Raw genomic sequence first — 24,528 nt, 5'->3', positions numbered from 1 at the left:
GAAGGAGGCATAATCACTAAATGCAGTGTCTGAACCCAGATGAGGGAGGGGGATGGTGAGAATTAAAAGAAAAATGTTTTGAGCAATTGGAAAAATTTGACTATGGCTTGTATATTGGAAATTATTGAATTAATGTTATTTTCTTACATGGGATAATGGTATCTGTTACTTGGGAGCATGTCTTTATTCTCAGGAGATATGTGCTAAAATATTTAGGAGTGTCATGATGTCTGCATGATAACTTACTTTCAAATGCTTCAGCAAAATCTGAAAGTAGGGGAGAAAAGCAAACATGGCAAAATGTTTGAATCCAAGTGGAAGTTTATGAATGTTACAAATTGTAGTCACAAGACATAACAGTCATGGAGGATGACAGACCATCCATTTTTCACGCTAATGTTTTCACATGACTAGAGACCTCCACAGAGGTGCCTTAAGTACTACCTAGCTCTGCTTTTATTGGTGTCATACACCAAGACTTCACATAATTTTTTTTCTTTTAAACAAGGGTTCCGCTACAAAAGAGGAGTGAAGTCATTTCTCTGGCGAAGGCCTGACAGCACATGGCAAGCCTCCAGGGCACCGCAGCCACTGCTGGTCAGCAGGACGGTCCTGCTGGCTGGGCTTGGCATCGCATCACAACGTGCCAGTCGGCTACCATCAGATGGTGTTTGGAAAGAAACTTATGTGTCATCTCAGCACCAAATCACACTTGAATCACATTGTCTTACTGCCTCATAGAATTGTTTTTGCTCAACTGGTTTACATTGAGAGATTTTTTAAAGTGGTATAAAATTCGATATTTAATTTATTGCAAGGATGATTTTGAAGATATTCTCCAGTACTTGATTCACAGGATAAATCCCTCAGGAGTCAGTCTCACTCAGTACTATGAAAAGCTGTGAGTCTCCTGATCAAGTGGTTTGCTTTTTGATTTGTGGACAAGATTATGAATCTTGTAGCTTTGTCTACTAGGAAGCTCAGGGGCAAACTGGGTGGACCTCCTCTGGTAACTATCTAGAACTTCCTGTTATGTATTTTTGTGAAATAACAATATTTCGATGTTATCTTATTTTCCCTATTCTCCTGTTCTCTTTGTCCATTTTCTTCATCTATTTATTTTATCTGAACATATGGTATATATCTTTTAGGACACTTCAAATCTTTTTTGAATTATTATGTGCTTAACTACATGAATAAACAGAATGGTGGCAGTGCAAATAGAAAGTCTACAAAAAAAGGAAATGCAGACTTTACTGGCACACTCATTATTATGGGTGAAGAGAAGGTACTCAAATCTCTAGCTTTACTCAGACAGTGGGGGGACCAAGGACAGAAAGGAGAAGGACCGGAAACGATAATTACTTAGAGATGGTGAATTAGGTTTTAGGGAAATTGATTTAGCAGATAGATAACCAAGTGGAGTTTTTTGGTTTTTGGTTTTTTCAGGCCACTGAGAATATGTTCTAGAGCTGGAGTCAAAGATCCACATTGGTGACATGCTGATTTCAGAACTATTAACATTGAAATAATAGCTGCGTGTAAGAAGAGTAAAAACATTACCTGGTGAAGTGCAGAGACACAAGACCAAAGGAGAAATCCTGCGGGTAAAGCTGGGGTAGGGGTTTGGAGGAGGAAGAGGTACCAATGAAAATGAAGAGAGATTTAATGAAGAAGAAAGCATCAACATAATATTGCCACAGAGGTCAAGAAAGAACATAAATTTCAAAGAGCAATATTAATTTTTAAGGGTGGAAGTCGCCAAAATAGATGAGATGAACAATGAAAGGACCAATGAATTTCCTAAGGAAACAAGCACTGCTGGTCTGTGGCCAGTGGGGCAGAGGCACATAAATGATCCTGAGCTGAGGAGCCTTTGTGCGTCTCTCTGTGGGGGTTTGCTCCTTATCAACTCCGACTTTAAAGCCGTATCTCTGAATTTTTATTAGCTTGCTTTACAAAGGAAACATGTCTTTAGTATTCTAATATCATATGGTAACCTGTTATATTGTAATAACTGACACAAGAATTTCAGCCTTAAATGTCTCAGTAATTATGGTGACATGAGTAGAATCTAGAATCTAAAGTGTAATTACCATAAAATATTCTAATTCTGGGTTAAAAATATGTTAGGAAATGAATCAAAATGCATATATCCAGGACCACAATACCCCTTACTTCTACCATTAAGAAACTCCATGCCAACAGAAGGCTTACCTTCTCAATCTTGAAATTTGAGCAGGTCTGATTAAACACATTTGCCACTTCGTCGTATTCTGCATGACCAGGTGATAGCTCAACCAGACGGACACACTGCTGCTTCATATCACACCAGTGAGCAGGGACCTCAACTGCAAAGTAGACATTTGAGGATACTCTCCACCCAGGACGGCTCATCTACACAGTCCACCTTCCCCATATGCTTTGAAAAACTGAGTACCCCTTGTGTTCTTATTTTACAATCTCCTAGTTCAATGTGTTCAAGACAATTTCTTGGCTTTCCAGGAGAATGTTTTTCAAGCATGAACCACAGACAACCACAGAGCCAACCATGATGCTTGTTAAAAAAAAACAACACAGATCTATTATATCAAAATCTCTGAGGGGCAGAACATGTGTCCCTACATCTTAACAAGTTTCAATCATGCCTGGATCTGAGACTGCTGGTGCGGTGAGACCCAGCAGTCTCCAATCTGTCCTAAGTTAATAACGTAACAACAAATCATTTCCCTATGATGTTTTAAATAGTCACCATTGTCTTATTTACAGTGCATGGATTTTTGCTGGAATTCCCCTCTGCAAGGCCCTCCGCATCTGTTCTTTCATTGTTCCTCACAACTCCCTAAGAGTTGAGTGGGTGGTGGGTTTTGCTATGTGGCAGTTTGCGGTAGCGGCTCTGCCTCCCCTTCTGCTAAACAGAGTATCATTCCTGACTACTCGTTTCTCCAGGGCTGCCCAGGGTCTGAGGAGTTCATTCACACTGATCTCACAAGAGACGAAGATAACGTACTGGAGGGGAAGCCATATTTTACTACCTTTCAGTGAAGGACAAGCATTCCCTTCTCAGGAAGCAGATCCAGCCAGAGAATCTGAAGGCTGATGTGTGTGTCAATGAATCTTATATTTTCAGGGCAGAGGAGGGAGTAGCTTCTGAGAGATCCTACAGGCTCCTGATCCTCTCTGGCTTATCAATTACAGATACAGAAAGTGAGTGTCCACTCTCTGACCAAGCTGTCTTCTGCCTTTTGTTCTATAAAACTTTGGGCCACTTTGAAGCTCATGGCTTTCCCTCTCCTAACAGAAGCAGCCGTTACCACCCAGAAGGACTGGCTCTGGGAAGCTTGTGAGCAGTAAAAATGCAAGGTTTGGCTAGTGTTACCACTAAGATGGTCATCCTCGGGCCGTGGGGCTCCCGTGCTGTATTTTCCTGGCCATAATATGAGCTTCTTAAGCTGAGAAACAAAGTTTCCTATTTTATTCCGTAAAGGTTACTTGAATTTTATCTATTTGAATACAATTTTGATGTATGTACAAGAGTGTTAAGCCCAAGGAAGTGTAAAATAATGGATAACAAGCATGAAGGTTTGACTCACCTTCAGGTTTTGTGAGGCGCTGAACAGGTAAACTGTGTCCCTTTGCATCTGTAGCGACGTATGATTTCAAGTCCACAGTGTAGCTCTGATTATTAATTTTGACATTAACTGTACTTTTCTTGGCTTTTTTTGCATCTTCCAATTGCAGATTGGTCATTTTGTCAAAATTGTGAAAAGCGTTATTGTCATTATATTGCCACTCTACAAACTCACTGACATAGTCTGCTCTGGATTCCTGCTCTCTGGCTGCTCTGACCGTTCTGATCATCTCCTCAATTGCCTTCCCAGCCTCTTCCACGTCTCTGCTAATTCCTGTCACCTTAATCGAAGGCGTTCTAGCATCCCAGGAAATGCTAATACTCAATTTCTCGGTCAGCTTAGTCAATTCCTGATGTTCCTTTTTATCAAAGTCTTTGATACATTCGTCTTCACTGGTGTAAATACTCAGTTCATTTTTTATCAGATCCTGGATACAGGCGAGGGCACTGTCCACACGTTTTTCATTTTCACCGCACACCTGAAAAACTGCTGATTCTGTTTTCTTTTCCAAGACCAAAGGCTTTTTTGTTCTGGGAGCTTGCTTTGAGAGGCCAAGGAGTGCTAAAAAGGAAAAGAAATGGGAATGCAACAAATGTTTGGATTAAAAAAAATTTTGCTATTAGCTACTTTCCTTTTCCTTCCTGCTTCCCTCCCTCCCTTCTTTCCAACTTTTTTCTTGTTCAGTTACTGGGCCATACAACACATCCCCAGGACTGACTTATCTTATGATTGGAAGTTTGCACCTTTTGACCCCCTCCACCCATTTTGCCCCCGTTACCACCCCACCTCTGGTAACCACCCATCTATTCTTTGTATCTATGAGTTGTTTTTTTAAGATTCCACATATTAGAGATATCATACATTGCTTGTCTTTCTCTGTCTTACTTCATTTAGCATAATGCCCTCAGAGACCATCCATATTGTTGCAAATGGCAGGATTTCCTTCTTTTTTATGACTGAATAATATTCCATCATATATACAGGATATGGCAAAATTACAATGTATGAAAAATAATACAATCAATAACAAATAATAATACAAGAATAAACTGTTTCACACACTCACGACTGTAAACCTATGTTTGACCCCATGTGTGTGCACATCACATCTTCTTTACCCATTCGTTTGCAGCAGACAGAAGGTTGTGTCTGTGTCTTGGCTATGCAATGCTTCAGTAAACATGGGGCAGCAGATACTTTTCGAGATAATGGTTTCATTTCCTTCAGATAAATGCCCAGAAGTGACCTTGCTGGATCATGTGGTAGTTATATTCTTAATTTTGAGAGAACCTCCATACTGTTTTCCACAGTGGTTGCACCAATTTACATTCCCACCAACAGTGCACAAAAGTTCCCTTTTCTCCACATTTTTGCCAACACTTATTTCTTGTCTTTTCTATATAGCGTTCTAATGCGCGATGATATCTCATGATGGTTTTGATTTGCATTTCCCTAGGGATTAGAGATGTTGAGCACCTTTTCGTGTTCATATTGGCCATTTATATGTCTTCTTTGGGAAAAAATGTCTATCTGTGTCCTCTGCCCATTTTTAAATTGGGTTATTTGTTTTTTTCTATTGACTTATATGAGTTCTTTGTATATTTTTGATATTAATCCCTTCTCAGGTATGTGATTTGCAAATATTTTCTCCGATTCACTCAGTTGCCTTTTCATTTTGTTGATGGTTTCCTTTGCTGTGCAGAAGCTTTTTTGTTTGATGTGGCCCCACTTCTTTATTTTTGCTTTTGCTGTTTGTATTTTTGACGTTGAGAAGCTTACCCCCTATATTTTCTTCTATGACTTTTATGGTTTCAGGTCTTACAATCAAGTCTTTAATCCATTGTGAGCATATTTTTGTGAGTGGTATCAGACAGTGACCAGTTTATTCTTTTGCATGGCTGTCTGGTTTCTCTAACACAACTTATTTCAGCATATGTGCTACCGGAGTGAGCACCCAACACTAGCTATTAAAGAGACTATCCTTTTCCCATTGTATATTCTTGGCTCTTTTGTTGTAAATTAATTGACCATATGTGCACAGGTTTGTTTCTGGGTCCTCTATTCTCTTCCATTGATCTATGTGTCTGTTTTTATACCAATACCATACTGTTTTGATTGCTATAGCTTCTCAATTGTTATAGACTTTGAATCAGGAATTGTGATGCCTCCACCTTTGTTCTTTCTCAAAATTGCTTTGGCTATTCAGGGTCTTTGTGGTTCCATATGAATTTTAAGATTGTCTGTTCTATTTCTGTGAAAAATGACATTGGAATTTTGGTAGGGATTTCACTGAATCTGTAGATTGCTTTAGGAAGTAGGGACTTTTTAACAATATTAATTCTTCCAATACCTGAGCAAAACACATCTTTCCATATATTTGTGTCTTCTTCAGTTCCTTTCATCAGTGTCTTACAGTTTTCAGTGTACAGGTTTTTCACCTCTTCGGTTACATTTATTCTTAGGTATTTTATTCTTTCTGATACAGTTGTAAATGTGATTATTTTCTTAATTTTTCTTTCTGATAGTTTATTAAAGATTAGCCTTTTTAAGTTGGACAGAAAAGGGCGGATACCATAAAACCTTACTTATACGTGGAATCTAAGCAACAACAACAAACCCAAAGTCATAGAAAAGGAGATCAGATTTGTGATTCTCAGGGGTGGGTTGGGGGAAGGGGAAATTGCAGAAAGGTGGTCAAAGGTACAAGCTACCAGTTACAAGATAAGTAAGTACCAGAGATAACTATAGTTAACACAGCTGTATGATATATGTGAAAGCTATTCATTCTAAGAGTTCTCACCACAAGGAAAAAATTCCTTTTTTGCTTTCTCTTTTATTGTAACTGTGTGAGATGATGAATGCTAACTAAATATATTGTAGTGATATATGTAAGTCAAACCATTATGCTGTACACCTTAAACTTATACAGTGATGGATGTCAATTGCATCTCAATAAAACTGGGGGAGCTAATAATATAGAATTTTAGCTATTTCTCATGTGACATCAATATTAGGAACATGCACTTCATAAAAATCAACAACTCACATGCAACTTTAGATATCACAGACTGCAGGGGAGAAGCCTGAGAGTTTTCTCTTTTTTTCATGTTGGCATAAAACACATCCAGTATTTGAGGCAGAAAGATAACAGCTTTAACTTTTTTCACAGACTGGACTGGTCCTTTCTGGATAAAGTCTTTGATGGCATCCATTATGGCTTCAGCAACCTTATCTGGGTCTTGTTTAGCTTTTCCTGGGAAGACAAATAAAAATGACTAGAATAAAAAAAAGACCCAACTGAAAAAGGGTGAAGAATAAATTAGGGATTCTAATTCTCACAAGAATGAATCCACACTCCCCCAAATTTTTATCTCCACAGATTTTTCTAACAATGCATCAGCAAACACTTTTGAACTCCTAGATGCAATGGAGAGTTCCTTTCAAGAAGCCAACAGCCCCGCAATGAACAAAGGACTGAGAAATCTAACTTTTGGTGTCCAATGTTGAATCTGCTCTACTCAGCGGATCCCAGCTCACTGTCTTCCTCTGTGTTGCAAAGCACATTTAATCTTTCTTGGCTCACTAGTGTCCTCAAAATATCCATTAAAAGTAAAAGATGCTAATATATGTTGAAATATCATGCTCTTTAAAGACAACAATAAATTTTTTGCTCAATCATCACTTTCTTTACACATGTATCCTTATTCTTCCAGAAGTCTTTAGGGACTTGATTTATGCTAAGATCATTTTGTAAGACACCTGGAGCTATAAGCTATATACTTTTTTACATGAAGGTTGTCCATGAGCCTCCAGGAAGTCTTTCTTCTCACACCTGGTGAACTTTTAGCTGACTAGCAGGGTTCACAGTTGCCACCTGACCTGGTCTTTTCCTAATTAAGCATGCTCTATACCTTGTTTCTCCAACCTACTGTCTAGGTAAGATCATGAAAAGTTCCTTGAAAAGTCTCATAAAAACCATGGAAGAACTCCCATATGAATGGCAGCTGTCACACGGGGTGAGGGGCAGGAGGGAGGGCGGTTAGCAATGTGAAAGTCCCTTGGCCAAACCAGTATGATAGACTCAGGGCCCACTTGGATTATCCCCATTGATGGTGCCCACCATTATTGCAGGAATAAGAGTAGAGCCCTTTGACTTGCCTGTGTAGATAATTGTGAGAACATAGACAAACACCATATAAAACTAACAAAGAAGATTTGTTCAGGTTTTCTTTGTTTGATTGGTTTTTTAATTAGAGAGCAGTGAAAGAGGGAAATTCTCCTTTGCAAAGATGTGGTTATCTCATGATATCTGGAAGAATTTAAACTGGAGTATTTAAATATATTCACTCACTTTCTACAAACATTTACTGTATCTCATCAAAAGCTAGATACTCATCTAGGCACTTAGGACACAAAGGATATGATACGTAAGGATGAACAGATATTCACCAGGTGAAGTATGGAAAATTGAGGGAAAGCCTAGAACTATGTAACAAGGGTATGATTTGTTCAAGTTCAACCTTGTGTGTTCAGGAAAATAGATCTCTTTTCAAGAAAAATCAATCTGGGGTGGGGAAGGTGATGGGGACAGGAGGCACTGGAGCAGAGAGCCCAGGTCTAGATAGGAGGCTATAATGAAAGTTTAGGCAAAAGGCAAGAGGTGGAAAAAGAGAGGGGGCTGGAATGAAGATGAGGGGGTAGGGGGCGAGGAGACATTTAGAAGTAAAGTCAGCAGGACCTAGTGACCAACTGTGTGTACCCTTGACCTTTCTCCCCCTTTTTTGCCACCCACACACCTTCCTGTGTTTATCACAGGCATGCTGTATTGCGTTGTTGTCTTACATGCCTGCCTCTCATGATAGGCTAGATGCTCCTTGTGGACTGCGTCCTTTTCTTAGTCATCTTTCTGTCTCTCGTGTCTCAGCACAGTGCCTGGCACATGACAGGCACTCAAAAATATTCCATCAAACTAATTAATAAGCAAATGAACATGGGAGTGATAAAAAGGGTAGAGTCAAGGATTCTAGATAGAAAGTGATGCTTTTAACATAATCAGGGATGTAACAGAAAGATAAGGTTTGGGGGAGGAGACAGTGGATTGGAGTTTGGAGTTTGCATTGACCTTCAGGAGCTTGCAGGAACCACTGACCACCCATTCTCTCCCCTGAGGGCAGGTATCTGTGGATAACAGGTACAGGGTATCCTTTACTGCCAGAAGCTTGTCTTGCTCCAAGTCAAACTCAACTCATAAATACCACTAAGGGAGAAAGCTTCCCCATCCAGGAGTGTAAGGACAAGTTCAAGTGGTGAGAGATACAGGTAAACTTGCTAACAGGCATTTATTTGTGCAGAACAGCAATGCCACCAGGTTGGTGGAAGGAACAAGAGGTTTGCAGTAATCCAGACATACTAAAAGATGTGTACATATTTATACAAAACCACTCATTTCTTTGCTTCTCTTTGACTCCACCCAGCGGGCTCCCTTGGGAAGAGCTATGACAGCTCTGGGCTACCTGCTTTCTTGGCCCACATAAAGTTAAGGTGGAAACACAAGACCAGAACAAAGAGGAAAAAGCAAATGGAGACAAAGACTGGGGAGTCATCAGTGAGTGTCCACAACAGATGACAGATACATAGACTGACAGACAGATAACATGTTGGCTAATCTGCTAGGATTGGATGATACTACGGGCTAATGAAAACATAAAGGGACTATAAATTATATTTTTTAAAATACAAAGAAATAAAGTAGACATAGCATTCCACGTGGGAACATTAAGAGGAATGGTAGAGATTTACATAAGTCAACATATGGGATACAGGATGAGAAGGCCCAGAAATGACAAGGCTAAACTTGGAGGGCCTAGCATGCCAGTACAGACATTTGAATTTAGACTCCTGAGCAACGGAATGATCAATCCAGTGCCCAGAGTTCTCTCTCTGGGACCTGTCAGCTCCACTACCCTTCAAGCCTGAGGTTGTTTGCCTCTCCTGAACAGCTCTCTTAAGGGAGACCAAGCAAAAATTCCTGATCAATGCACAAGACTCAGATTTCTAGGAAAAGAGCTTAAAGGGCATCACCTTACTAATGATAAACCCAAAGCATCACCTTTATATATGAAGAGTCAATCACAGAATCATTATATAGTGTGAGGAAAACAGGAAGCTCCAAAAAGGCAAGTAGGCCAAAAGAGGTAGGTGGTGAGTTTCTGATCCATTGTGTTATAGTGATTGACAGAGTTCTGTGCAGCAATGCCCTAAGCCAAGCTACACAGCCACTGCTGAAGAGGTGAGAGAAGAGGGCTGGAAATGCTCACATCAGTCAGTTACAGGGCGTGGAGGTCGATTCACTGATGTTCTCCATGGAGAAGGGATGGAGCGGGAAGCTAAGGACTAAATGATGGGGTATATGTAGGGGCTGGAAAAAAGAGACAGGAACAGAGGAAAAGAGAAAGAGGAATGGCCTTACTTTCTATTGGCTCCCTTCCCCTCTTTTCTTGTCCCTCCCCTGCCATATTAGACAGCAAATGTCTCCCTAATATCCCAACACTCTCTTTGGTTTTTTTTTTTTCATTTTTTCTTCTTTTTCCACTTAAACCATTCAAAGTCGTTGCAGATTCCCTTAGTGGCTGCCTTGGGGTGAGGAAGCTGCCCTTCCTCAGAGTTAGCATGAGCTACATTTGTGTTGGCATCAAATCCAAGGGAAATGGTATACCTAGGAATTTAGCCTCAAGAGGCTACAAACCTGTCCCAATGGCTGGGAGGCAAATGGATGAGTAATTCCGGTTTTCACACTCTTGCAAAATACAGGAAACCAGTCTCTTGACATCACTTCCGCCAGAGACATGAATAATACTCTTGCACTTCAGTAATCCACCTCCAGTAATTATATAATCATTGTTGCTCTGTTGAGCTAAGAAACACAAAACAAAAAGATGCAAAATCAGATTCTAAACCCATTCTCTGGTTATTTAGAAAGCAAAAGGTCTTGTTTGGCAAATAAAGCATTTTATATGAATAAGAAATTCCTGAAATACTACCTTTAATGAATGTTTCTTGCTTACCTTCTGTTTTCAACCGTGATTTCATTTTTCACTTCCTTTCATTTCTAATTCTCTATGACTGGAATTCTTTAGTAAAAAATGTGATTTTAAGATTAATATGTTATCTCCCTAATCCCCAGCCTCTCTATAGCCTTCATTTTCAGCCTTCCACCTATAATTTAGGACCAAAAAACCGCACTGTGCCTTACCTAGGCGAAAACATTCTGCTTCCACATCTTGCCCAGCCTGTTCCAAAATTGCTTTGGAGACCCCTACATGAGAACATCAACATGGTTACAAACATGGATTAAAAAAATCAGTACAGTATATTTGGATCAGAATGATTGCCTCATTATCTAAACGCCTTCCTCATCATCAAAGAAATCCTATAACCTGAGTATTTCTGATCACAAAGAAGAAAAATTCATAAATAACTGTTACCAATGATAAGAAACCATGTCAAAATAATTTTTAAATTATTAGTTAATATTAATAAGCCAAAGTTGTAGAAACCAGTTTGGCTATAGAAACTGTACAATATTTTGGCTATAGGAACCCTCCTTCATGGGATCTACTATGATTATTAAACTAGTAAAAATCAAAATGTAAAGTACCTGCTTTGAGATTAAATGTCTTTGATGTTGAATTAACAATCACATCTGCCTCTTCTTTAGTAATATCTCCAGGCGCCACCTGGAAGGTGATGGGACCAATTTTCATTTCATGCACTCCTAAATCAGAGCTAGTTACAGCACTGTAGAAACCTGAAAAGAAAGAAAATGAAGTACATAATCAAGTCCACAACAGCCAGAATGACTTAGGTCTACATTGTTCACATGTGCCCCACCCATACTTCTCTCTCTCTCTGCCAACCCCCATATCTCTGGCCTTTCACCTGGTCCTGACCCTTGACCCCAAAGACAGTCTGTCTCTGAAAAAGGGTTATAATGTAATGCATATCAAATGGGGACCTCTGGTGATGGCCAAAGTGAAGTCAGCTTGCTAGAGCCTATCTCTCCCACCGATTGCAGCTGAAGCATGGGACAAAGACAAAACGCCCCAACTGAGTTCTGAAAAGTAAAATGCAGACAGATTGGGGACCAGCGTCAAAACCTAAAGAGGCAACCTGTACGGAGGGGAGTTTTGTTTTGAAATGTTTCCTCATTTCTCTCCCACCTTTGACCCAAGGATGGCCCTAGTTGTGGAATCGCCCAGTGGGCTCAGGGAACAAAACTCTCAGAGGATCCCCGTCTTTGTGGCCGGAGGACTGAGAAGAGGGGGTCCTGTGAGCTGAAGAGTACAGCAGGCATCTTCCTTATTTTCCATATTTTCCTTGTTAATCCAGACCCTACCCTCAAGGTGACCCCAGTTGCAGAACACAATAGTGGCACCACAGGCAGCTAAAATTCTGAGAGGCATTCTATGTTTCTACCCAGAAGAATCAGAAAAAAAGGGCCCTTGTGGACTGAAAAGTGTATATGGGTGTGTGGGAGATCTCTGTTATTTCTTCTCTTTTCTCTCTCCATTTTGCCCAAGGGCAACCCTGATCACACAAAGTCATGAGGCAACAGAACAGGTGTCTTAAACTCCACGAGAGCACTGTCTCTCCGGTGAGAGGCTGGAAAATGGGCCCCTGCAAGCCAGAGAGTGTGAGGGGAGTCCTGAAGAAGGTGGTCCCCTCTTCTGTGATGAACTGGAATAAATCCTGAGCCACCCCAGAGCTGCACATGTGGGAACAGTCCCAAGAAGCACAGCAAAGGCTTTGAGAACTTAAGTGACATTGCAGCTGCTGCCCACCCACAAAGCGAGACAGAACTGTTAGAATGAACTTAACCGACTGCCTGCCTGCTAAAACAACCACCACCATTTTCCAGAGGATTTAAGAAGACCCAAGTTTCACAACATAATATTTAAAATAACCAGCCTATAATCCCAAACTGCTTGTTATATAAAGAACCAAGAAAATGTGATTAGTTCTCAAGGATAAAGATACTCAGTACAAGTGCTAATCTCAAGATGATCCAGATGTTGGAATTATCAAAGACTTTAAAGTATCTACTATAAATATGCTCCCTGAGGTCAAAGATAACATATTTGAATGAATGGAAATGATTTTGAATTAATGGAAAAACAGGAGTATCTGCAGAAAAATATAAAGAAAGAATCAAATGGACATTTTAGAACTTAAACATACAATATCTGAAATAAAAAAAATTCACTGGATAGGCTCAATAGTGTAGTAGAGAAATGAATCAGTGAACTTGGAGGTAGGTCAATAAAACTTAGCCAATCTGAAGAACAGAGAGAAAAAAAGATTAAAAGAGGAAAAGGAACAGATTCTCAGGGAGTGGTATCAAAAGGCTTAACATTCATGTTACTGGAGCATAGGAGAGGAGAGAGAGACCAGTGCAGGAAAAATATTTGAAGAAATCACTGAAAAAGTCCCACATTTGATGGAAGGCATACAGATTCAGATTCAAGAAGCCTCGGCAAACTCCAAATAGGAGAAAGTCAAATATGTAACAGCAAAGCTGACAGAGAAGCATTTGGTTGGCATTATCTCTTTAAATGTGTCCATTTCTGAAAACACATGTCACATCATCCCTAGGAAATAGTAGCCTCATCCCTACTTAAAAACCCATTGCACACATTATCTAACTTGGCCTGCTTGCTCATCCACTCAGACCACACAAACATGGCCAATGTCTTGCATGCTCAGGTGTATGGAATGTAATATAATATCATTATCACAAAATGATTTTTCCATAAAAATCATCACTATCATCTTTCACTTATTGTTAAATAGTTATTTAACAACTAGAAATAATTTCTCAATTTAAAATCTTGATTGAACCCCCACAGAAACAACAAACAAATAAGAACAACAAAAAAGGAATAAAATAAAAATGAAAAAAATCTTTACTGAACCTTGTGTATTCTCAGCCTTGGGAACTTTGTCACTGATGAAATTTTTATTAGCCCTTCTGTCAAATTCATCTGAAAATGCCTGGAATTACAAAGACAGTTTTGACTACTACAGTCCTATGTAGATGAATGAATTTGATTCATCACAGTTTTTGATCTTGCATCCACAAATATTTACAAGAGAACAATTCTCAAAATACTGTTTATTATCATTATTGATTTTAAAGCTATAAAAATACATATATTATTTCTACAAAGTATCTCATGAAAATTATCAAAGATAAAAACAAAGATATAAATACAAAAATACTCATTACAGTGCTTTCATAATCAAGAAAAAAATGAAACAGTTTAAAGTCCAGTAGGGAAATGTTTAAATAAAGTTTTGTATATCTATGTGTTAAAATATTTAGCACACTAAGAAGTGCATTTTCAAAGAACAGTTAATGGAATAGGGAAATACTTTATACCACTGAATGAAAGAAGAGTACCTTTCATTATATGACACCATTTTACAAAGTGCACATGTATAGAAGACTAGAATGAAATATGACTAAACGAATTGATGTGTTTCATATTGTTCAAAGCTTCTACAATGAATATGTATTACTTTCATAATCAGAGCAAATAACTCGCCAGTTGTTAGAAATACAGCGTTAAGGGAAAGACAACCACAAGGACCCAAGCACTTCAATTTTGACTTCTTATTCGTGCCAGGAGAGGGTCAGCTAGGGAAGCAGTGCATTGTGCAGCAAGAGGCTCTATTTCAGGGTTAAAGATCCAGTGAATTTCATTTCATTGACTGATAGTAACACACCAAAATCATCACTTTCTTCCTCCTTGTAAACGAGCAATGGAGAATTTTATTGGTTAAAGAAACGTAACATGCCTGAAAGGTTGATACAATAAAGGGAGAGGGGCTGGGAGAGACTGTGGAGCCAGGGAGTCAGGCTCACAGACTGCCAGGGGCCAGGAAGGTAAGCGGCGGCAAGTACAAAGGCGGACTGGAGGACTGCACCGCCTGCCACAAAGCCACAGAGAAAGCCATGTCCAGTGTGCCAGAACATTCAAATTTTAGGTCACGTTGAGCCTCTGCAGTTCTATGTGAAATGTTTGAGTTTTAAATATTAGCAACTGATTCAAATTTTTTAAGCCAGTCCAAATACAGCACATTTCAAGGCCACATTCAGACCACAGGCTTCTGTTGTGCAACCTGTTACAGTGTGCACCAGTACACATCTCAGTAAGTTGTGTGTGTGTGTGTGTGTGTGTAACTATAATGCAACTATAACCACAGTTTAACTGTCTTTAAAAGTCTTAAGAGAAAAAGTGTCATTTCTAATGGCAGTAAAGGTGTCTATATAGACTAATCCTTCTACAGAATACTTGCAGAGGAACCTGAGTCTTTGGGAAAGAAAATAGGGTCTGGGGTTACACAGAAATAGTGAAATTTGAAGGTTCAGGTCTATGTCACAGGACTCACTCCCCTGTTTACCCATTCAAAACCACTCAGGACTTTGTCTCTGACTTAGTTCACTTTATGTGTAAACCTGAGCTCCCAAAGTAATTACAGTTACAAGAGGAGAAGCATAAGTGTTACACACCCATTCCATGTTCCATATCACCTTGTATAATGCAAGTCGGAGAGAAGTTCTTCAGAAAGCATTTATTGACTAGAAATTACTATAGTTGTGTAGAGCAACTAAATGGATCCCATCTTTTGCTCAGGTGGTTTGGCTGTCTGATTAGAATTTAGATTTAAGATTTGCTTGCTCCCAAAGAACTTAAAAGTAGTATTTAGATCTAGAGAAAAATTAAGTTTGACCTAAAAATTCATAATCCAATGATCCATGGACATCTCCTGGACTGCTGGCCTTAATCTATTCGTTTAATTCTTGCACTGCCATGGAACTTTTCAAACATTTAATGTCGTTTATGCTACTAGACTCTAAGAACCTGGAGGGCAGGGACAAGGGCCTCATCAAATACCTCTTGTTCTCCCATGATAGAGTCCGACAGCTCCCCCATGGCTGGTGTTCAGCAGATGGGAGCTGGTCAATGGACTCAGTGACTGAAGATGGTTCTAGTACTTCTGGTCCCACTTCTACTCCCATGGGGATGTGCTGAGTTCATTCTAACTACACCCTTCAGTTGTATTCCATCCTGACAATCTCCTATTGTAAGACCACAACTGTGCTTTTGTATAATTCCTGTGTTTATACGGAAGGGAATCCTACCAATTAAAAAAGAATTAAAGATATGTCAACTCCATTGCAATATGTAAGCCTCATTTAGATTCTGATTAGAAAAACAAGCTGTAAAAACAAAACATTTATGAGATAGTTGGCAATTTGACCATTGACCTGATAACTGATGAAATAAAGGAATGATTATCAATTTCTTTTATGTGTGAAATAGTACTGTGGCTATGCTACTTTTAAAAGTAAATACTGAATTGTTTATGGGTAAAATGTATATTTGGGATTTGCTTCAAAATAATAGGGAGAAACATAGAATAAATGAAGATAGAGATAAAACATATTAACCATAGGTGATAGTTGTGAAGATGAGTGATGGGTAGAAGGGGGTTTTATTATACAATATATTATGTCTGCTTTTGTGTATGTTTAAAATTTTCCTTAATAAGAAGTTAAAATTTTTCTTATATCCATAAATTTGCTTGAAACTTGCCATGGTAAAACTAGTCTACCATGCTCTTTTTACTTTCCTATATGAGAAATAACATGAAATAAACAACCTAATAGACCAAGAAGACACTGGATACCATTAGGGCTCAAATTGCCAAAACAACCAGAAATGAGTGAGGTCGTACCTGAATATTCGCGTGATCATTCGGGTGCAGCAGAAAGCAAACCTCCTGTAAAGCGGTTGGCTGATTGTTGCTACTAAATTTGAACACTTCTGAAATGATTAATTCAGCAAAAACAGTTTTAGGAAACCCCAAATTGCCTGTTCCTATGGCTGGAAATGCAATTGATTTCAAGGACAAGTTCTCAGTGGTTTCCAAACATTTTCTGATTATGTCTTCCATGATCTGAAAAGTACAAAGCACATCCTTATATATTTTGCCCAGAAATGAGAGTTATGACCAAAAAAATAAGAATTTAGCAACCTTGTGAACTCTACCCACTTCTTTTTGCTTTCAACAAAAGGAAGGCTAAGGGCAGTCAGGAGCAGGGAAAAAGAATACAGGAAAAGGAAAAGAGAACAGGAACCCTCCCAAAAGAGTCCACCTCACTCAGAGTGAAGGGAAGAGGCAAAGCCTCCCCGGTTCTAACCCCGTGTGCTCTTCTATTCCTCATGCTCTCACCTTGCCTCCCTCACTAAAGATGTGTTATGTTCAATAATAATCCTTCCCTGGCCCCAATAATGACTGAACACTATAATCAATTTTTATTATTAACTAGCCTTCATGAGAAATCAGCTACAGCTCAAAAAAGGGCCATAATGATGGAATCTGCCAACAATGTGAAGTTATTACAGAAGAGAAATAGACAGGGTCCAATCAACATTATACTGGAAGGAATCCAAAGGGGTACCCAATTCCTGGAGAATTTAAAACCAGGCCCCACCTTGCGTGAAGATGTGTTGTCATTATTCCAGTCCGGAGCCACCACATGAAGCACATGGTGGCAATGCAGATTGCAACCACTGGTTTGGAGAATCGTGCCCACGCCAACAGGCAAATTTTGTTCAGCTGTGTACAATTCCTTCTGGAGATCTGGCCCAGCCTTCGCCAAGAGGGCCGAAGAAAGGGGCCCTCTATTAAGCTCAAGATTGCTAGGAATGGAGTTGACGACAACATCGGTCTTAAAGAGAAAACCAACAATTTGTTTCAAATTCCAACAAAATGCATTCGTCAAGGATTACTATATTTGACCCACTGGACTTGGCACAATGGGAGACAACTGAGATGATTAAGTTTTCAGAGACTGAAATGCCACCAAAGACAAAGTATTATTAGACAGTTATTTAAATTACACTTCAGGAGAAAAGAGAGCAGTCAAAAAGCAATATATCATGGTGTGGGACCAATGAAGGAGTCCAGAGGAAGTGCCGTCAGTGGCCAGTGAAGACACCATGAGTGATGCGGGGTCCTAGAATTGGGAATAGTTGCAGCAGGCAGAGAGAGACAGGGAAGTCATTCAGAAGAGGGAACACATTCATGGTAGGTCGTGAGCTGTGAGCAGATTAGTTTGACCTGATAGAGAACTTCTGCGGCAAAATGATGCAAGCCAGGCTAGAAATGATACACTGGGGATAGTCTGCAGAGGACCTGAAATGCTAGGCCAAGTGGACTTCCCAACACATAGTGAAGAGCCAGGCAAGCTTTTCAGCAGGACAGTTAATGTGAGCAGGTTAATGAGCTAGATTAAGGTACCAAGAGAGGAGAGGGTAGTGACCAAGTCATTTTCAAAGCTGCCCTGCATGCGTCAACAGGGAGCAAAACCCAGCAGGTACTGTGGCATCGGAAGCCAAACATCTACAGGAATAAAAGGAATGGAAGCAATGTCTTACTATTTTTTCAATGTTCAAGATGGACAAGGAACTGAACTCATTCCAATTACTGACTCGTGGTCAGAAGAGTTTCTTATTTATTTGTTTGGTTTTTCAAACAAGAAACAAAATTATTTTTAATATTTTTGAAATAGTGCAATGCTTAAGAGCCTGCACAAACTCCAATCCTGGCTCCCACCATTTATTAGCTGTGAGACTTTGGCAAGTTACTTAACTCCTCTAAGTCTCATTCCTTCATCTGTTTGAGAAGAGTAATTATCCTGGAATCTACCTCATGACTCTGAATGAGAAATACAAGCCAAGCACTTAGCATAGTGCCTGACACATACTAAATAATCAATGTTAGCTATTATTTTTGTATCCTCACCTGGGGACATTTTTTCATTTCCTTTAGAAAAAGGAAGAGGAAGAGAGAGCCAGAGAGAGGAGAGGAGAGGAGGGGAGGGGAGGGTAAGGGAGGGGAGGGGAGAAGGGGAAAGAAGAGAAAGGGAGAGAAGAGCAGGGGAGAATCATCAATGTGAGAAACATTGATTGGTTGCCTCCCGTGTACCTCCTGACTGGGGATGAAATCTGCAACCTAGGTATGTACCCTGATCTGGAAATTGAACCCAAAACTTTTCAATGTACGAGACTGAGCCTCACCGGCCAGGGCAGCTATTGTTCTTGTAATTATTATTCAAGCTTAAGAAGAATGACCACAAAATGGAAAAAATATTTGCAAACCATATATCAGGTAAGGGACCTGTATCCAAAATATATAAAGAACTCTTAAAATTCAGTAATGAAAAGATAACCCAACTTAAAAGTGGGCAAAGGATCTCTGACTAGATATTTCTCTGAGGAAGACAGGCCAATGGCCTTCCCTGGGAATCCCTTCCCAGGGCCTGCCCACAACCCTCCAGAGCTGCTGCTCCTGTTACGTAGAGCCTGTGTTGGAAAGGCTGTTAAACACACTTTTTGAAAAAACACATCACCCGCTGGCAGACCTATGAGAATTGTCCCCATGTAATACCCAGGCCCTTCCCAGGTCCAGCCTCTACTTTCCTTCCCACGTTCTCTTACTGGTGTGGGCACTGATGGCCCTGCAGACTCTGGGCCCCACTCAACCTGGTTGAGCTCCACTGACAAGATTCCTTTCTTCTGTCCCCACTCTGGACTCTAATTTTTCTGTATCTGCTGTCAGTAAATTTGTTAGGAAATTAACCTTAGATTTACCAAAATATAATAGATGTGAAGGCACTGAAAAAGTATAGAGCCTTGTAACTGTAAGTTGTTATTGTGGATTTTCACATTTACTAGAATCCTAGGGATCTGAATACATTGCCAGTTCCCATACATAACTGGCCAGTCTGTCAGTAAATGCTGAGATGAAGTAGCCCAATTTTCTAAGGAAACCTCTTTCCAAGCCAGGATGGAGGACACGGGATTCTCTCCTTTAATTCTCCTCTTGATCCCAATCTTCCTTTGGCAACAGACTCCCTGGAGTTGCAGCACCTCTCAGTGAGTGCACCGTAAAGACAGACACTCACCGTAGCATTCTGCACTTCTTCTTTCACCAACAGGATCCTCAGGCCGCCAGGGCACAACAGCACTTTGCTGTTTCCATCATCTTTTCTCAAGCTGGGCTGGACTGCGGCTGGTACACTGAGCTGGGAAGAAGTACCAGGCATGGTGTTTTTAAATACGGTTTTCACAGTTTCAGCAAAGGCCTCAACAGTCTTCTGAGATGTATCCACAAGGTAAATCTCCTTCAAGGTGCGCCCATCCCAGTTATACTGGAAGGTTTCCTTGACTGCCAAAACGATGGCCTCCACACACTGAGATATGGGAAAGCCAAAGACTCCAGAACTAATGGCAGGGATGGCTATAGATTGGTACTGGAGTTTTTCAGCCAATTGGAGGCTTTGTCTCACGGCTTTCTTTAACTGGAGCACACACCCCTGGGCATCATCACTCTTCCACCTGGGTCCTATTGCATGGATGACCTGGCGATATGGGAGCTTTCCTGCTCTTGAAACGATGGCACTGCCAACTGGGATTGTGCCTTTTTCCTTCACTATCTGGTCACAGTCTGCTTGGAGCTGAGGGCCAGCTGCTTTGGAAAGGGCAGCGGCAAGGCCCCCGCTGTGCCGGAGGTTCTCATTTGCCGCATTCACCACCACCTCAACAGGAAACCGTGTCAAGTCGCCTTGCTGTACGATCAGAGAGACTCCAGGGACCAACACTGCCCGACAGAAGCACTTCTGCCCAACAGCACCACCTCCCTCCTTTTCTTCATTCTGCAGTAGTTCCACAAAACAGCCATGTAACCGCACCTCACGTTTATAATACCATGGTTTATCCAGGAATAACTGCCTGGCTCCTGGCTTATCGATACTGACACTTTTAACACAGACTGAATCCCTGGCTTGAGTGAGGATGTCCATTCCCTCAATGACTTCGGCCTTCGAGCCAGTTAGTAAAATGCCATTTGGTTTGCTCCCAGGACTGAAATCCACCTGAACCTTCTTTAGCTTCATCTTTTGTAATAGCTTCTTCTCTGCCTTTAAATAATCAATAACTAAGGGAGGCTTTACTTCAATCAATCTCTCTATTTTCATGTTTTTTTCCACAAAGTCCAAAAGGAGGCTGTGGATCTCCTGTACTTCTTTCACACAGCCTGCAATAATGGCCTCTGGTGGGGTTTTTGAAGTTAACTCACTGATTATTACAGTCTTTGAAGAGGAATTATGTTTCTTAAGCAAATTGCCAGTGATTGTTTTCCATTTCTTGCTATTAAGAACTTCCCTGTTCTCAATGTCTATGGACATATAACATAAGGCACTGACCATATGCTTTTCAGCTTCTAATAGGACTTCAAAAGAATAGCCGATTAAGAGAACAGTTGTACCCTCTAGCTCACAAACTGCAAGAATTTTCTGTGCTACAAAAAAGGACTTGGAGAATTCTGCACAGTCAACCTGTTGCAAAAACTGGAAAACTTCATTGGGAAGCTCAATGTGTTTCTGAGCCATGTTGTACACCTTTTCCTGGACTTCACACTTTACTTTATACACATCTATACCGAGGCCTTTAAGACACATGTGTTGAGTGTCTTCATCATAAAAAATCTCCATCTCTGGGTACTCCATGCGGAGGCGTTCCTGATCACTGCTGTAGAGCAGAAGAGAATACTTTCCTGGAGAAATGGCCACTTTTTCCTTCACGCTTTGCTCTTCTCTTTTAATTTTTTGACTGGTGTGTTCTATTAATTCCTTGATTTGTGGCTCAATGTTTTGTACATCTTCTGACTTCCCTGCTAAAGTTACAATCCCCATAAGCATATCGAACTCAATCAAAATGCTTTCATCTTCTAAATTGTTTTTGATGGCGTCCCACACTACTGGATCCACTTTAAATTTGGTGACTTTATATCTAGACTTGATGCCAGAGAACACTGAAGAAGCATCTTTCTCCCAGTTCTTGACTGTTTGTCTTCCTTGATTGACTAAGGTGGCCGCGGGTCTGATGGTAACTTCACCATTGAGCTGGGACCATGTGAGCTCACAGTGACAACGGCTCACTTCTTCATTTATCGCCTCAACCAGGTGCTTATTTTTGTACAAGAACTTCCATAAAGAAAGATCCAAAGATTCTCTAAAAGGTGCTGGAAGTTTGATAAGAGGCTTCTCCTTTCCGTACAAAGCTGTGCCCAAAGACATATAGTATGGGAACACAGAGAGCGGCATGTTATTGAGATCAAGTTTCTTGGTCATGATGGTGTCTAACACTAAAAAGGAAAGAAATAAAATAAAGTAATCCCAGAGTAATATGTTTCAAATGAAGACAAACAAACAAATGAACAAAACCTTTCCTATTCCAGAGAGGGAAAAATCCTAATGCTTGCAGAACTGTGATGCAGCATGGTATTAAAAAGCAGCTCTACTCTCAAAGAGCTCAAATATCAATGAATACGTGTTAACACTACATAGGTATCCCTCACTTAGTTGAATAATTACTTTCCAGCCAAGATCACTCTATGTTGAAATCCTGTTACATAAATTCTGTGTTCTGTTTTTCTGACAACACTATCAGCACCAGGTTAAGAAATAGATATGACTTTGGTTGCAAGCATGGGGATAATGTTTGCCTCAGTGTAAAGAACATTTTGATGCTCAAAGCCAAGTTTGTCTAAGAATCATGCTATTTACTGTTTCTTGCATTTCTCACAATTTCAGCTTCACAGATGACTTAGGTTCCATTAATACTTCTCAGGGGAGGAGCATAGTAATAATTACCATAGCTTACCATGTGTCAGACACTAGTCTAAGTGCTTTACACATGTTTACTTAATTTAATCTTCACAATGCTTTGAGGTAGGGACACAATTATTATCATCACTATTCACCAGTGATAAAACTCAGACTAGCAAAGATTAGATAACTTGAACAGGGTCATGTGCTGTAAATATCAGAGCTAAGATTCAAGCCAGAATCTGTCTGACCCAAAGCCCATGCTCTTGCCCTTCTACCGGGGGTCCAAACAGGTCATCCTCAAAGTCATCAAATTGCTCAGCCCAGAAACTGACTCACCTCCCCCATCCCAGCTACAACCCATCTCCTGCCACTTTACTGGAACAGTACCTAGTTACATAAGCTGCATAACCTTTGTCAAGTTATTTGATCTTTCTGTCCCTAAGTTTCTTCATTTGTTTTTTGTTTTGTTTTGTTTTTGGCTCTTTCTCCCCACAATCACCACACTGTGTCCATCTCCATGAGTCCTTTTTCCTTTTTGATCCACCCCTCCACCCATTAACTTCCCCATCCCTTCAGCTGTCATCCTGGTCTCTATCCATAAAATAAGGATTACAATAATAGCATTGCCTAGACAGCAGTGTCTATAAATGTGCTTTGTGGCACCCTGCAGAGCTATGCAAATGTCCAGAGACAGAAAGGGAAAGTCAGTGTATCCCAGAGCCTGGAGTACAGGGAATGAGTGAGGTTAGAGGAGGAGGTGTGGCCAACACAGTAGATGATGCTAGAAGGTCAGGTGAAGTGGAACCTTTGAGAGACTCCTACTGTGCAGAGGTGTAGCACTTATATGAAATAAATCTTAATCAATAGTTCCTATTTTTAGTGATACACATGTAACTAGACATCCTGGGGGCATATGCAACTGCCCCATGCCCTCCAGATGTTTAAAAGCCCCAAAGTTGTCCACTGCCACCATTAGCTGGAAGTTAACTTCCAGAGTAGATAGCTTTATGTAGCTCTATACCTGAGGCCAAGCACAGGCTGAAGGAGATTTAAATAACACGCAACAGAAAGTCCTCTTTTGCTCCTTTGCCCAAGGTATACTAGGTCCCTAAGTCCATTTTAATGTAAACCACACCCTTATCCTGTTTTCTCCAACTTAAAAAAGCTGAAGAGGGGTTCCTCCAAGTACTCCACGAAACAACATTTCTTAAGTGGGTGGCATATTGCATGATCCTGTCTCATGGTCCCCCCGGTTAACACCAAGCACAAGGTTCCTTCTTTCCCTAACAGGTCTGGTTCCCGAATTTCTACTCCAGCCTTGACCTCTAAACATCAACAGATTCTCCAAGGTGACTTTGCACATGCCTCAGAGAGCTGGCAATCTCTGTCTACAAAACCCCCAGAGTGTTTCTGTAAGGTTCAACTGGACACGGTCTTCACAGTGTCACAGCACAGAGCAATCCAGCAGGTGTCCACCAATCATGTGACATCAGCCCTATTAACTTCTGAATGATGACACTGACAAGGTGAAAGGGAAAGCAGTACCACTCTCTAGGAACTGTATGTGTTTCTGACTATTTCTCTTCCTGACCTTGTTGAAATGAACTTACGAATTTCTACCAAGTGTATAGCCAAAACACATTTCTTCCTTCATACAGTATTTCCAGGATTTCAAGAATTATATATTTTTCAGCACATCATTGGTGAAACTCAAGAGAATCTCTTTGTATCCTTCAAAAATCTGACATTACTTCTCTAAAGTTTGAATCATTGGACACATTAAGCATCATATGCTGGATGAACAAGATTCCTAATTGGATTACCAATGAAATATATGATTAAGAAATATTAATAAAATACATCAGAATTCAACTAATAACTGTTAAGTTCTGCTAATATAGTTTAAATTATGCTTGGTGGGGTTTACAAAATCAGGCTAATAGAAATTACCTTTTCTGTCAAAAAATTCAATCAGTGCTGAACTCTCTTCAGGAAAATATTCGACATTGACAACTCTTCCCCCTCCATTTTGAGGATCTTCAAAAAAACATTTCAAATTATAGTTGTCAACACCAGGCGGCAGGTTTTCGACCCTGATCTTTCTTGTCACTTCCAGAAGTCTTGGAGAAAGCTGAAGACGTTTCACCAAAGCGT

At 40.2% G+C, this 24,528-nt stretch overlaps 1 protein-coding gene across 2 annotated transcripts in view; it reads right to left on the bottom strand.

The window, feature by feature from the left end:
• PARP14 (poly(ADP-ribose) polymerase family member 14) overlaps nucleotides 1–24,528 on the bottom strand; it is a 40,628-nt gene that overhangs the window by 3,117 nt on the left and 12,983 nt on the right. Inside the window, exons 5-15 of one of the 2 annotated variants that reach the window (XM_036018188.1) lie at nucleotides 24,325–24,528; nucleotides 19,669–21,908; nucleotides 17,194–17,430; nucleotides 16,434–16,655; nucleotides 13,601–13,682; nucleotides 11,290–11,427; nucleotides 10,885–10,947; nucleotides 10,378–10,545; nucleotides 6,679–6,885; nucleotides 3,594–4,193; nucleotides 2,218–2,351 (exon numbers count right to left, since the gene is read on the bottom strand). The exon at nucleotides 24,325–24,528 is cut by the window's right edge and continues 33 nt beyond it. In XM_036018188.1, coding sequence (XP_035874081.1) covers nucleotides 2,218–2,351; nucleotides 3,594–4,193; nucleotides 6,679–6,885; nucleotides 10,378–10,545; nucleotides 10,885–10,947; nucleotides 11,290–11,427; nucleotides 13,601–13,682; nucleotides 16,434–16,655; nucleotides 17,194–17,430; nucleotides 19,669–21,908; nucleotides 24,325–24,528 — 4,295 coding nt within the window. Of the gene's footprint in view, nucleotides 1–2,217; nucleotides 2,352–3,593; nucleotides 4,194–6,678; nucleotides 6,886–10,377; nucleotides 10,546–10,884; nucleotides 10,948–11,289; nucleotides 11,440–13,600; nucleotides 13,683–16,433; nucleotides 16,656–17,193; nucleotides 17,431–19,668; nucleotides 21,909–24,324 lie in introns of both variants that reach the window. The other variant, XM_028505229.2, reaches the window with a different exon arrangement.

This window comes from Phyllostomus discolor, chromosome 2, assembly GCF_004126475.2.
Source record: "Phyllostomus discolor isolate MPI-MPIP mPhyDis1 chromosome 2, mPhyDis1.pri.v3, whole genome shotgun sequence".
NCBI classification, from domain to species: domain Eukaryota; kingdom Metazoa; phylum Chordata; class Mammalia; order Chiroptera; family Phyllostomidae; genus Phyllostomus; species Phyllostomus discolor.
The sequence above is the reverse complement of the archived record's forward strand: the minus strand, read 5'-3'. Positions and strand labels throughout refer to the sequence as shown.